We start from the raw sequence: 15,221 nt of genomic DNA, 5'->3' as shown, positions 1-15,221 counted from the left end.
CGACAATGCTGTCTTTAAACTTGAGTGGAAGCACAAGTTCTCTCCATTGAGAACTCTGGAGGTCTCTTGCCGCCTTCTTTGCTTAATAAAGCCAATCTCAGATGGAGACTTCATTAAAGAATGTCTTGTTGCTGAGCTGAACTCTGTCCATCTAGAACAACATTCTACATTCATGAGTATGAACCTTTCATCCCACATAATTTGTCATTGCATCAGTACATCAAAAGCATACAGAATTCATGTTGCCCCAATATTTGTGGAGTCTCCGCTGACCTTCAGGTGTGTGAGGAATTCCTCCAGCTTGTCTCAGTGCATGGTACCATCACTGGGCAAGACATCTTCAATGCTGCCATTAATTAAGTGTGTGAAGCAACACTCCCCTGATTTTTCTCATCTTGTGTGTGTGATGATCAATGGTACATTGGCAGTGATTAGGAAGAAAAGTACTGCTTCACTACTAGTGTACCACTGTGAGGCTGCTAAACACACAACCCATCAACAAGGTGCACTACATCAACCACTAAGAGCTTGTTATTTTTGACGTCAAGTCTGTTATGGTGAAGATCATCAACTCCATCCTCTCCTAAAGCCTTCATAACTGCCAGTTCCAAGTTTTGATGGACAAGATCAACAAACAGTATGGCAACCTGGTCTACTTCAGCAAGGTTTGCTGGTCCTGTGTATGCATGCTGTAGCATGAGATTGCCATTTTCCTCAGTCAGAACATAGTTCTCCATGATGAAAACTTCTTCAACTGATGATGGCTCACTGACCTGACCCTCCTCAAAGACATCACTGTATACCTGAAGAACATCATTGTGAAGCTGCAAGACAAAGGCTTTTTTGTGACACACATGCAGTTTTTCATTACTGCCTTTAAGATCAAGCTGTATTTGTGGGAAGATAAGTTGCTTAATGGTCAGTTTGTATACAAGGAGTAACACAAGTTTCTGTGGATATTGTCAGAGGTGAAAGTAAAAGTTAACATAAGTAAAAAATGTTCTTTGCACATAATGCATTTTGAGGTCTTATTAACTGGAGTATGAAATTCAAGTGTGGCTTGGCAACAAATACAATGGCTCGGCCATGTGGATATTCATTAAAGGATGTATAAACAAGGATGTCTGTTAGTGAAATTGTAAATCACTGTCATGATCTCATCAAGTTTTAAAAGTTTAAGTATCTGATGATAAAACTAATGATAGCAACAGACAGGTGATTTACTGATAAATATTACACAATGATAGTATGGATGCAGTAAATGACAAATGAAATAATAGATTACATGGCACCATGTCACCAGAGTGGGGAGGGGGAGTGAGGCTGGCAGCAAATCAAGTTATTGCTACTCAGACTCACATTCAGATCTCAAAATAGTGACAACAAATACATTCATATTGTATTAGATAACTTAAAGTAATGTGGAGTGTGTGGACATGCTGTTTCTCTGACATGGTTACCTGACTATAGTAAAATTAAATTGTACTGACCGATAGGGTGAGGTGGATAATCCATGCGACACTGCCATATCTCTCATTACTTCAAGGAAAATGGAATAACTGTTCTTTAGTCAATTTAATGCATGACTTCGCTAATAATAATCATAATAAAAAAAAAAAAAAGTGGGATGGGGGACAAGACATGAGGATGCCACAGGTAAATTAGAGTAAAGGTGCTGGTTATAAAAGTAAAAATGAGGCTGATAATTAACCTAATATTTACTATTATGTCCTCTCAAGATACTCAGTGTAATATTATGAGTGGGGAAAAGAAACACTGATAAGGTTGTGGTGGTGTGGTGCATATCTTGTTTGTACTGGGACTAATCCTCTTCACTGTGGCTTCAGATATAGCAGCTGCATCAGCTGTCATCTTCCTTGCTTGATTTGTGGATAAAAGTGCTCCTTGCAAGCTTTTTCTTTTAAGAAGTATCTATTAATTCTGTACACAAACTCCTTGGTGTGGCTGTACATAGTAAGATGGGAAAGTGTCAGTCTCTTTCCATTGTGGTGACCAGATGAGAAGTGAGTCGATTTGCACCTGTGTGGTGACCTGGCTTCCCCCAGGGAAAATCTTGCCTCAGGTTGAGTGGCAACGTCGCCCGACCCGATATGTCACATCGTCATACATGTCCATGAAATACCTTAATTTTATTTGATATATAACACTTACTTGTATCACCTGCTATTTAATGAAATAGTCCGAATATTCTTATAATGCCAATTGTTGATAATACTATGATTAAAGAACAATGAATAGTATAGGCTGAATGTTTTGATTGGAAATCTGGCAGAATGGCGAACAACACCCTACGGGATGGTACAATTTAGTTTTACTACAGCCCAGTCATATCTGTCACCCAGATACACTTGAATTACACAGTATGAATAAACAAGGACTTAAAATGCACACATAGAACATTTTTATCTTGGATTAACCTGTACTTTCACTATTAACAATATCCACAGAAACTCATGCTACACCCTGCATTTTTCTTGCCTTTTTGTTTGCCTTTGATGGACACTTGAATCTGTCGTTGCACTATGCAGGAGGAATTTCCTTCCTGTTTTTACAAGAGTCATGCAACTAGCTGTGCACTTTATGCTGCTTACTCTCTCCTTTGACTTTCTTGTGGATGATGCCTCTGCTCTCCTGCAGATGGTGTTAGTGGAGTTGCAGTGATCTCATGGCAAAGTTCCATACATCCTCTCAGTTAAATCTTTTCTGCAACCTCATCCTTGCTGCCTTCAGAAAAATTTCTAAATTACATTGGGTATATTCAATACTTCAAGGCCAAGTTTAGTATTGTGGTAAATTGTTCTCAAAAATTAAGTACACCAAGTCTCAGCATTTATTTGAGGCAAGCATCACAAATTGTCTCATTGCTTTGTATGTTTTAGAACTCCCCATGAGGGTCCACTGTAAGAGACGGGAGGGAACGAGAACACTTCACACACTTACGTGGCATAATAACACACTTACAACTCCCGGTAGAAGAAAAACAAACCAAGGAGCGACGAAAGGCAAACCAACCACTGCCGAAAAGAAAAAAACAACGAGCCGGTGAAAGAGATGAGCTGAAGACTACATGTAAGCCCTGCGAAGCAAAGAGGCGAATGAGGGAATCGGCCTGATGGCTGATACCTCCGAATAGAAAACGAGTGGGGTGTCTTTGCAAAGAAAACGAGTAAGGGCACCTCAAGTATTTCTTTCGTTTCTTTCCTCGAGCTGTTAGACATGATGTAAGTTTGCTGTGGGAATGGGGGTTTAAGCAATGATTAATAATTATGGGTAGTAGTATGTGTAATAACAAAAAATGTTTGTACAACATCAATTTGGGGTTCTACTTTATCACTCTGAATGCTCCTAATAATTTCACCTGGATATTGCCCTGAAAATATTGCCCACCCATGCTCTAACACCTCATTTCTCTCTAGAGACTCCTTCCACTCAAGGAAATAACTGCTGCAGGGAAGACTGTTTACACAAACTCACTCATTTGTTTTTACTTTGTGTCCAAATCACCTATATGAACTATCCCATAACATATTTTCTCTACTTTCATTCAAGTGCATATTCACGTTATTTTCTCTATTCAATTCTGATACCTTACATACTTCTCTTTTTATGTAAAAATCTCATGAAACTCTGGAACTCCCTACCTGCTTCTGTATTTCTATCTATCTATTATGACCTGAACTCATTTAAGAGGGAAGTTTCAAGACATTTATCTCATTCTTTTGGCTAACTCTTTCAAACCTATTCAGGGACTGGCATCTAACTGAGTGATTGAGTTAAATCTTTTTGTTGCCCTTGGCCAGTTTTCCCCTCTTACATAAGAAAAATGCATATATTAATGGCTGTTTTGTTGCCTTCCATGATCATATACTTGTACATATGATAAACCATAATATTCAAATTTGTTCAGGAAATCGCAAAAAATTATTACCTTATATAAATAATTTATAACAGTGAAACAATGTCTTACACATCATAATAACAGGATGATGTCAATGGATACACATATCTTAGAAATATTATAAAACAGAAAAGTGAAAAATCACCTCGGACTGTTGATGTCTTGTACAGCATAGGTCAGCTGGGTCCCTGACACCACATGGGTTGGGTTGTCCTCATCAGGACACAGCTGGTTCTTAGGGCAAGGCACTCGCCGCAGGAAGTCCTCAGGACCAGAATCATGACAACGTGCATCATAAGCTTCCTTCTGTACTTCCTTAGGATACAATAAAATGGTCATATTAGACTCCCATTTTCTCTTTGTGTACAGATCCTAATATTCCATTAAATTAAATCCTACGATTAATTTTAAAGATCCAGTACCAAACTAATAAGAAAAAAGTGGGTTTTGTAGCTTTTCATCTTACATATAAAAATTTTGCTTTTATATATACAGTCAATTCTCGAAATTTCGATTTAACATGACTTCATATTTAAGGAGATACAATTAAATAACATGATTTATTCAATTTAATGCAGGTTAACTCAACTCAATGACATCACATGCACCCACAGTGCTTCTAGTGGGAACTGCATTGAGCAGGGATCCATGAAAGTTAACACTGAGCTGAGTAACTTCCGGCCAAGAAATGGTATCCACGAACACATAGGGAGACATTGTTGCCATGATAATGAGATTGCTAGAAGGTTGCCAGTAAAACCACCAACCTGAGGAACTGTTACTGTTTCATATATATATATATATATATATATATATATATATATATATATATATATATATATATATATATATACACTCAACCCTCGATTTGCCGGACCTCCATTTGCCGGATTTCGGATTTGCCGGACAAGAGTCTGTGGGAAAAAAAAAAAAAAAAAAAAAAAAGTCCGGGACAAGTCGATTTCAAACTACCGCGCCAGACAAAGTTCGCAAATCGGGCACTATAGATGGCAGCGCGGGCGGACATACACGTCTAGTACTGGACTGTAAACAAGTCTGCCGCGTCACACGAGTGTTGTGCTTACGTGTCGGCGGCATTGGCATGTGTTACGGCCCCACGTGGTGAGATGATGATGATGATGATGATGATGATGGTCGTCGGAGGTTTTGCCTTTGCCTCGGCACCTCCTGTTACTTCTATTCTTCCTGATCCTGCCTTTCTTTTATTTTTCTTTCTCTTGTCTTCCACATCTGGTGCAAAGTCTCTTTCTTCTCCCTCAGTTTTGTTTTTCTGAACAAAAAACGTCTGATTTATTTTCCAACTTCCTGGTACAGCTGGTGCAGGTGCCGAAATGCCGTTAAAGACAACACTATGTTCCCACCGGAAATTTTTGCCGTTAAACACGGGATTCCGGTAAATCGCGTGCCGTTAAAGCGGGGTTCAACCTGTATAGGGTAAAGTCCGGCAAGGGGGTAGACCCCCGGACATTTTCCATTGCCGGACATTTGCCATTCCCGGACAAGCCTTCCCCCCTTTTAGTCCGGCAAATCGAGGGTTGAGTGTATATACAAAGTAATACCTCGAGATACGAACGCTCCAACATAAGATCTTTTTTTTATATACGACGAAAAATTTCATATAACTTACGCCTTGAAATACGAAGATATTTTTAAGATACGAATAGCCATCAGTAGGTGGCGCAGTGATTGCTTGGCTACCCGCGTCCACCCGAATATTCAGCCAACGTTGTGTATCGTTGTTCATCCTTTGTGCATGTATATGTCTGTGCTCCTCGGCAGTGTGTATTTTTTCTTAAGTTTTGTGAACTCAAGACCCGTGATCATGGGTCCCAAACGTAAAAGTTTGGTGAGAAACACATAAAATAGCTTGAACTGTGGAGACTCAATACTCGAACGTCTAAATATAGGTAACTCTTGATTTACGCATTTGTTAATACGTGACCCAAAAAATACTATAATTAATTAAATTTGCGTGATCGGTTTGCTTATACGTGATTTGGCCCAACTGCATTTTCAAACTGAGCGCCAGATGCAACTTCAAACTGCGCGCCAGAGAGTTCCACAGGTGGCTGATAGGTGGGAGCTCCGCTGCCATGGACACACTCTTCTGCTACACAGTGATGCAAAAAAAATTTTCCAAGAAAAAGCGCCAGACCACAATGGTGCAGTTTTTCAAGTGGAAGCGGTGGAAGCAGAGGAAGCACAGGTGGATGATGACATCCTTGACTAGGAGGTGGACAGCGACAGTGAGTGGTTGTGAGGGGTGAAGACAATGGCGTCCTGCATTGAATTTTTTACTAGTGTTTACTTTTATACTGTGGGGTTATTTTTGATAAGTGGATTTTTGATAAAGTGGAAAAGCTCAGAGGAAGATGGTGACTGACTGTGGTGTGAGTGGTGAAAGCAGTGACGCAGTGAGTGTTGTGTTTATGTATTCTTTGTTTTGTTGTTTTCTCTTATTATTTTTTGCTTTTCCCTTTACTTTAAATACACTTCTAGTATTTAGAATGGTAAATAATAAAAACATGTTAATTTAGCCAAATAAAGAGTATTTTGTACGAATTTTTTTGGACCACATCCCGCATCCCCCCTATTATCTATTGTTTCTTATGAGAATTACAAGTTTGTTTTACGCGAATTTTGATTTACGCGATGCCTCTTGGAACTCACAAGCAAAGAAAACGAGAAAAAAATAGCCAAAATATTGCCATAAAAAGCCTAAACATCTATTGACATGCCCTGAGTCTTGTGTGATGATCATCTATCGATGTGTCCCAAGTTTTGCAGGTAAAGTTGTTATTCTGGGCAACATAGTACATTTATATCATGCATACAATAAACATTGTATTTATCTTATATTAAATCTATATTTGGTTGGTATTTAAAGCATGTTGATATTTTGGAGGGTAAATTCGTATCACATGAACAAATCAATTCCATTTTCATTAATTTCTAAGGGAAAAATTGACTTGATATATGATTTCTTTTTTTATATACAACGATCGTCACGGAACGAATTAAATTCGTATGTCGAGATACCACTGTATATACATATATATATGTATATGTATATATATATATATATATATATATATATATATATATATATATATATATATATATATATATATACACTGTCATACCTCGCCCAACACGACAGTTAGGTTCCTGAGCTCATCGTGCACGGCGAGATTCGTGTTGGGTGAATAATAGGCCCTATGGGAAAATAGGGGTTAGGTTCCCAGATCCTCCAAAAAAAAAATTTTACCAAAAAGACTGAAAAAAAACATAAAAACAATAAATGAAGGACCAAACACACATTTTATTTAACTACAGTACTAGTACAGTAATACTCCGCTTAACGAACAGGATAGGGGGTGTCAAAGCTGTTCGTAGAGCGGAATTTCGTTAAGCAGACATAATTTTCCCATAGGAAATAATGAAAATAGGAGGGATGCGTTCTGGGCTGGTCCCCAACATACCACATGGGTAAAAAAAAAAAAAAAAATATATATATATATATATATATATATATATATATATATATATATATATATATATATATATATATATATATATATATATATATTTGCTTTACAAACCTTGCCCCCAAGAAAGGATTGTTTTGTAATGCATAAAGTGAAATCTTACATGGAATACCAAAAAATAAAGCAGAGATGATGAGATCGGCCACAGACGGTGGAGACTCCGGCGACTTGGCCGCTTCTTCTTCTTCTTGTGACCTTTTTAGCTTGGCGTGTTCTTTCACCACGATATTAAATGTTTCCACTCCTCTATTGCCTGCTATAATGGATATCATATCTTAGTATTCATTCATATACGCTCATGCCATGAGGATAACCTGGACTCCGTGGCAGTGAGTGATAATGAATTAGTAATGAAATACCGTGGTATTTCATTACTAATTCACTATCACTCAGTGCCACGGAGTCCAGGTTATCCTCATGGCATGAGCGTATATGAATACTAAGATATGATATCCATTATAGCAGGCAATAGAGGAGTGGAAACATTTAATATCGTGGTGAAAGAACACGCCAAGCTAAAAAGGTCACAAGAAGAAGAAGCGGCCAAGTCACCAAAGTTTCCGCCGTCTATGGCCGATCTCATCATCTCTGCTTTATTTTTTGGTATTCCATGTAAGATTTCACTTCATGCATTACAAAACAATCCTTTCTTGGGGGCAAGGTTTGTAAAAAGCTAATAGAAATATTGTTTTGTGAACATAAATGCATATATAAGACAGTAACACCACCTCCAGAGGAAGTGTTCCCAGCAACCTCATCACCGTCCCTCCAAGCATTCATGGAAGCCATTTCGTGGCAGGAGGTTGCTCTGAGCTTGTTAAAGAATCTTGGATCCAGTTCCAGGAGTGCTAGAGACAGGTGGGGAGCCAGACAATCACAGTGAAGCTGCCGCGTTCGGTCCCTCAGCCGTCAAATTCAAACCCAGAAAATTCGCTAAAACGGATGTGGTTGTACGTTATGCAGACTTTTTGGTCTAACTTTATATAGTACATTTAACCGGAAATTCGTTAGACGAACGTTTGTTAAGCGGAGTATTACTATACCTTATTTAGTTTATTTGCTGGTTGGAGAGGGCTTGAAATACAAAGTGATGGGCCTCTGACTGGCCATGGCTAAGATGAAATCAAGAGAGCGCAAGGGAACCACGTCTGCACACAACAACAGCACGACAAGGAGCGAGCGAGTAGCGGGAGGCAGCGTACTACCGCCAGCCCCGAGGCGAGTCCAAGACGCTTGGGAGGGGAAGTTGCGTGCATCCACCAGGACCAGCATGATATTCAAGTGGAGACCAAATCGTGCAATCACGAGTCAAAGTCGTGCTTGGCGAAATATGGTACATTTTACTGATTCGTGTATATGCGAGATTTGTGTTCGGCGAGGTATGTCAGTATATATATATATATATATATATATATATATATATATATATATATATATATATATATATATATATATATATATATATATACACAGGGGATTCTCGCAATTCGACAGGGTTAGGGCGGTTTTTCATCAGTCGAATCAGCGTTTATTCGAATTGTGAAGCAATTTTTCCCATAAGATACTTAAGAATTAGGGGGGGATAGAGACCAACCTCCAGCATAGACTCCCAAAACATCACTATAACCTCTAAAAACACTAACTTAAGACTAATTCAGTACTATTAAAGGCTTCATTTATATCTAACTTATTTTTATTAAACACATTAGGGTGCTGTACAGTACATTTTTGGAAATAAAAACACTTGCAGCGGTCTTGCGGTACTTGTCCTTGTTCTTCCAAATTGATGATACTGTTGATCTAGGGACACCCATTTGTGCTGCAACCACACTGTGAGCTATACCTGCCTCATACTTTCTCATAAGCCCAAGCTTATCTTTGAAAGGCAGGAAATTGTGCTTCTTAGGGCTAGGGCTGGAGGTGGCTTTACGTGGAATGGTCTAAGCGGCATGGAGGCAAGAGGTGGAACGGCAGAGCATGGCCTGCATGGACAATGCCTGGGGCGAGAGAGACGCAGAGGAAGCGACACACAGGCAGTGTTGCCAGATTTTCCCAATGAAAAGTAGTAGAAGCACGCTTGAAAAGTAGCGGATTTCACCACAATGTAGCCCAATACAAAAAACTACTACATATTACTTTAACTAACTACTATATTTTGTACTTACCACTATCCGCTCACATTTCTTTCCATGGGATTAGGGGGAGGGGAGTGGAATTCTCTTTCACGATGTACCATTTTTTCCATAAGTTTCTCTGGCTTTTTTTTTCTTTATAAATTATTTCCATTCTTACCTAAATTTAAACAAAATATTTTTCTTCTTAACAAAACTGAATTATTCTTATTACCTTAAAGATTTTTCCTTTCACTTCCTCTGCATCATTTTTTTTTTAAGAATTGCATCATCTAGTAAGTCATTTTCTTGACGTACAGTGAGGCGAGAGAAGCGTGATGTCATCAGTTGCCTACTCACCACAAAAAAAGAAAAAGCACCATATCTACACTGTTCTCAATGTCAAGGTTAATATTACTACTATTATTATTATTATTACTTCTATTAATGTTGTTAATATCATCATTATTATTGTTAACATTTAGAAAAATTTCAAATGTAGCCCAATAATGTCATCAAGCAGCCCAAACATATCATGAATTAAGTAGCCCAAAAAATTGCAGGTAGCGGATTATGAATTTAAGTAGCGCATACCCTTCAAAAGTAGCCCAATCCGCTACTTTTCATCCAATCTGTGCGGCACAGGGAAGCGTCGGTTTACACTTCCGCCTGGCGGGCTGGGGACGAATTTGTGGTGGCAGCAGATTTGACCAGGTGGGTGGTGCGCGAGATATGAATGTCGAATTGGCGGGTCAGTCGGTCAAACCTTGAGGATTTGATATTACTTAACTGAGTTCGAATTGGCGATAATTCAAACTACGAACGGTCGAATCACGAGGATCCCATGTATGTATGTATGTATATATATATATATATATATATATATATATATATATATATATATATATATATATATATATATATATATATATATATATATATATATATATATATATATATATATATATATATATATATATATATATATATATATATATATATATATATATATATATATATATATATATATATATATATATATATATATATATATATATACACTCGACCCTCGAAACAACGGACAAATGCGTGCACGACACTGTCCGTAGATTGCAAAAGTTCGTTCTTTGCAAAAGTACGTAAAAAACTGTATAAAATGTACGTAAAATACTGTGTAATCATTAAGAAATCATTCAAGCAGTATTACAAAGCATTAAGTACAACAAATAACCTGAAATAGATGACATGAGCATGGTCAGTTTAATGAATATTAACGCTGTTGGTTGAAAACGCACGGACTGAAGATAAAACATGGCGGCCAACAGCTGATGACGCGACCGACCCGCCACCTACCGGACAATAATTTGCCGGGAACGGACAATCGTGCGCATTTTAATATTCGTCCGTAGATTAAACCGGACTCCAGAATTTGTCTGTGGTTTCCGAAATCCGTTGATGGGAGGTCTGTTGTTTTGAGGGTCGTGTGTGTGTGTGTATATATATATATATATATATATATATATATATATATATATATATATATATATATATATATATATGACTTGAAAAACAGGGCGTCTATAGCGTACACGGTATAGGAGAGAGAATACCCACAAAAGGACGGTTATCTTCATGATATCCACTTCACAATGTTTTGGGAAAGTACATATCCCATCTTCAGGTACAAAAGGGCACTGTAAAACCACACGTAAAATGTTAAAAAATGACCAGACGCAGTGGTCCTGCTACTTGTTCCTCGAACAGGTAAGTGGGGAGGGAGACTGGCTTACCAGTATTTATAGGCTCCTACTCACTAGATGGCAAAATCTGATTGGTTCACTAAGAATTTCCTATCCAATACAATATATAGTACAAAATTCTAATCTGTCATAGCTAATGCAAAAAAAGAGAAAAATTTAAAGGTATGATGTACAACAGTTAGTCTATTACAGAAATATTTTAGCCTGAACAAAATACTCAATGCTGATTGGTTGAAACAAAGTACACGTATATGAACCTCCTACTCCTAACTATGCTATAATGACACTATCTCACCAAGTTCGAAAATATTAAGAGAAAATTAATAATTTGGTAGCTATTTCTGTACCATTTAACTCATTGTGAAATAAACAATAACTCATTAAGTTTCTCATTTTAACTCACTTATCCATGAGTCATGACATGCCTCATTATGTCAGCCAAGTTTAAGTGACTGCCAGCAAGCTAAAGTCAGGATAACTTAGCTTATATCATATTACCTTGCTAAACACTTCAGCTCGGTAATGTCGGCACTTACTTCCAAGGCTCATTATGATAGGAACTAGCCAGTAGCTGGACTTAGATTTAGTAAATCAGTTCAAATTTCAGAGCACCTTCTTTGGTGAACATTAGGGAGGTGGTGGCGTAGTGGATAAGGTGGAATAAGAATGGGATCAGGCAGACGTACACGTGTAGGCTTGAATCGCACCACATACCGCCTTGAATTATTGCCATTTGTCAAGTGGTTTAAAGTTACCTACATGTCACCATGATACCCATGTTTTAGGTGGTTACACCAAAGATGTGCTTGGGTGGTGATATGCGCCTTAATATGGGCACCACTATAAATAAAACTGCCTGCGCCACTAATGCGTGGCAGCTGAATAGCACTTCCTATACGTACATACTCTTCAAGCATACTTACAGGCACTACAGGCCATCACATAAACAAAATAGAGTAAAACTTTCAGATATAATACAGTAAAAATGCTATCTAAGCATATGTGTTGTGTGCATTGAGGACAAGGCCTAATTCGGCAGATTAACTGGTTAGGTTTTGACTTTAAGGGTTAGGTAAAGATTTTCTAGAGCTTTCCCTTTCTCAATAATGCCGCTTCTCATCCTTAAACTTTTCAGAGAAGTAAAAAAATGCCTAATTTCAGCTTTCTCCACCCGAAAATCCCATTCCTACAAGGCCGCAAGGTTTGCTGGCTATAGTGAAATAAAGAGGATCAGAGTATTGATTGAAACTGCAAATTTACAAAATTCTGTAGCTTACCTGGAACATCAGGCGACAAGCCAAGTTAGGATCTAAAGCCGCTCTCCTTCTATACTTGTATAAATCCAAGAAAAATTGTCTTGGTAGCAGTGCCAGGGTACCAGCACCGCTCCCGTTGTCACCAGTAACATTACCAAAAATATAACCCTCAGTCAAGACACGCTCCCCGGGAGACGTCTTTTGGAAACCAAATTTTGCTAAAAAGTTGAAAAAATTGTCTTTTGTCCGCCATTCTCCCGATATATGAAGTCCGTAGCATGATGTTACTATGCACACTAATATGACGAGCAGGAATGTTATCTTGGCATGAATATGTTTCCTGTGGTACATGTTTAAGGCCAAGCTCTTCTGCACACTCACTGGACGATCGCAACACACATTAACTCAATCTCAATGTTGACATCCATGATCTTGATCTTGATTAATAATGCTACAAGTGACATCGTTCAGCATCTCCTGTAAAGGAAGAAAACAAGACACGCAGAAAAAAAAAAAAAAAAAAAGAGCAGTATTCTATTTACTAGTTATCCCTACACCTCGCTCGCCACATTCTCTCCAGACACTCCTTCACAGCCTCCATCATCCTTTCACTCGTCTCTTGACAGTCCCAGCAGCAGCACCATCCATTCCCTTCCTGTCGTCTCCCACTCTTTCATTTCTATTAAGGCGGGTTCACTTGTGACAATATGCGACTGAAATTGCAAGTCGCTAGAAGTATGGACAGTCCTTCAAGTCGGAACACGTTCACACATAGCGACTGGGAAGTATCGGCTGACTGGCGGGAAGTGAGTGTAAACAAACAGCTACCCAATTATATTGATGTCTTCCTCCGGTGACGTTCAAATAAAATAATTATAAGTATTCACTCCTCACCGCAGTCTGCATAGAGGGAAACAGTTCTTAGAGACCGACAGCTATCTCATCGAACGTCGATTTGCGTAAGCTTTTTTTTTTTTTTTTGCTGTATAATAATTCATTTTTAGAGTCCCAGCTATGCTCATTTTCCCTCACCAACTCCAACATCATCTCTACATCGACACCACATTTTCAAACCTTTCCTCGTGACGTCACAACGTAATCAAAGTCACAAATCGATTGTTTTGCGACTGGTTCTTCCAGTCGCTAGGCACCACTATTCAGTCGAAAACTCTACCAACTTGCAATTTGAATCTCATAATGATCTTGAGGCTACAGGTGGCTCGGGTTGGCTCCGGAGCCTGGTCCTTGGACCGGGAACTCCTGCAGAGCACAAAAAAAAAAAAAGAGCAGAAAAAAGGGGGAAAAATAATGAATAAAAAAAAAGAGCAGTATGCTATTCACCAGGTATCCCTACATCTCGCTCGCCACATTTTCTCCAGATACTCCTTCACAGCCTCAATCATCCTTTCACTCGTCCCTTTACACAGTCCCAGCAGCAACACTATCCATTCCCTTCCTGTCTTCTCCACTCTTTCATTCCTATTATGTCCTAATTCAGTAAAAATCACTTGTATCATCTCCCTCCTATCTCTTTCATACTTCTCACACTCAAGCGTGACATGCTCCACAGTCTCGTCCTCCCCCCCCATGTCATACATCTGGCACACTTTGCTGCGGAACTCAGACCACCTGTAGTTACTTGCATTCACATCCGTACACTGTACCCTAGCTCGGAAGAGATCACTACCCACACTGCCATCATACCACCTTTCATATATCAGAGCTTCCTTTTCCTTGTACCATTCCAGAATGCTCTTTCGTTCCATCTCATTCTTCCATACATTGAGTCCCACTCACCATGTCAGTGTTGATATTCACGCAATGCATCAGCCCAAGAGGGACTGGCTCCTTCATGTGTTGAAAGACATGTTCATGACCAAATTGTCCAAGTACCCTCACGTTCAAGCTATTCATTCATGTTTACTGTGATGGGTCAGTCAATGGCAGCAGGTTCGGATGTGGAATGTTCATGCGCGACTACATTTCTGCCATTGATAATTTTTGTTGGAAGGTGATGAGAAAAAATTCCAATGATCTATTTGTCATTCTTAGAAGATGTACGAAATGTGCATCGCTAGAATAAATGTATGGAAATATATGATAACATGTTTATTTTTAACTTTCTTCCTTATCTATTTAAGTCATTCCTAGGATATGTACAAATTAAGTGTTTATCGCTAAAATAAATGTATGGAAATGTGTGATTTCCATGAGGGAGGGATAATGCAGCGGTAGACCTCACGCTATAGTGCTAACGGGAGGTAAACACAAAGATGGATGGGGTTATCTGTTGTTCCTACCATCTTTCCTCGGCGTTGATGAGAAACTATGGCTGCACACACCTCTCGGCACATGTTGAACCAGTCAGTTACAGTACAGGTAGATTTTCCTGTAAGAGTCGTTACTGCGGACATTTGTATATCTAATACAAAGAGAAATATTAATTTTAATATTTCACACAGACTCAAATTGCAGTGCAATTTGTTGTTCATGTCCATATAATGGACAAATTCATTTCCTGTACGAACAGACCGTGTAGTTGACACCCCTTTCGAGGGCAACGTAACACAGGCTTGAATTCTCCTCTGTTTCGCGGGGAGGTTCCC

General features: G+C 38.7%; 1 protein-coding gene across 3 annotated transcripts in view; it reads right to left on the bottom strand.

The window, feature by feature from the left end:
- LOC123518106 overlaps nucleotides 1-13,050 on the bottom strand; it is a 78,095-nt gene extending 65,045 nt beyond the window's left edge. For all 3 annotated transcript variants that reach the window (XM_045278720.1, XM_045278722.1, XM_045278721.1), the window contains exons 1-2: nucleotides 12,637-13,050; nucleotides 4,065-4,234 (exon numbers count right to left, since the gene is read on the bottom strand). In XM_045278720.1, coding sequence (XP_045134655.1) covers nucleotides 4,065-4,234; nucleotides 12,637-12,966 — 500 coding nt within the window. In that variant the 5' untranslated portion in view covers nucleotides 12,967-13,050. The remainder of the gene's footprint in view (nucleotides 1-4,064; nucleotides 4,235-12,636) is intronic.
- Nucleotides 13,051-15,221: the final 2,171 nt, after the last annotated feature.

Source organism: Portunus trituberculatus, chromosome 43 (assembly GCF_017591435.1).
Source record: "Portunus trituberculatus isolate SZX2019 chromosome 43, ASM1759143v1, whole genome shotgun sequence".
Classification (NCBI taxonomy): domain Eukaryota; kingdom Metazoa; phylum Arthropoda; class Malacostraca; order Decapoda; family Portunidae; genus Portunus; species Portunus trituberculatus.
This window is presented reverse-complemented; position numbering and strand designations above follow the sequence as displayed.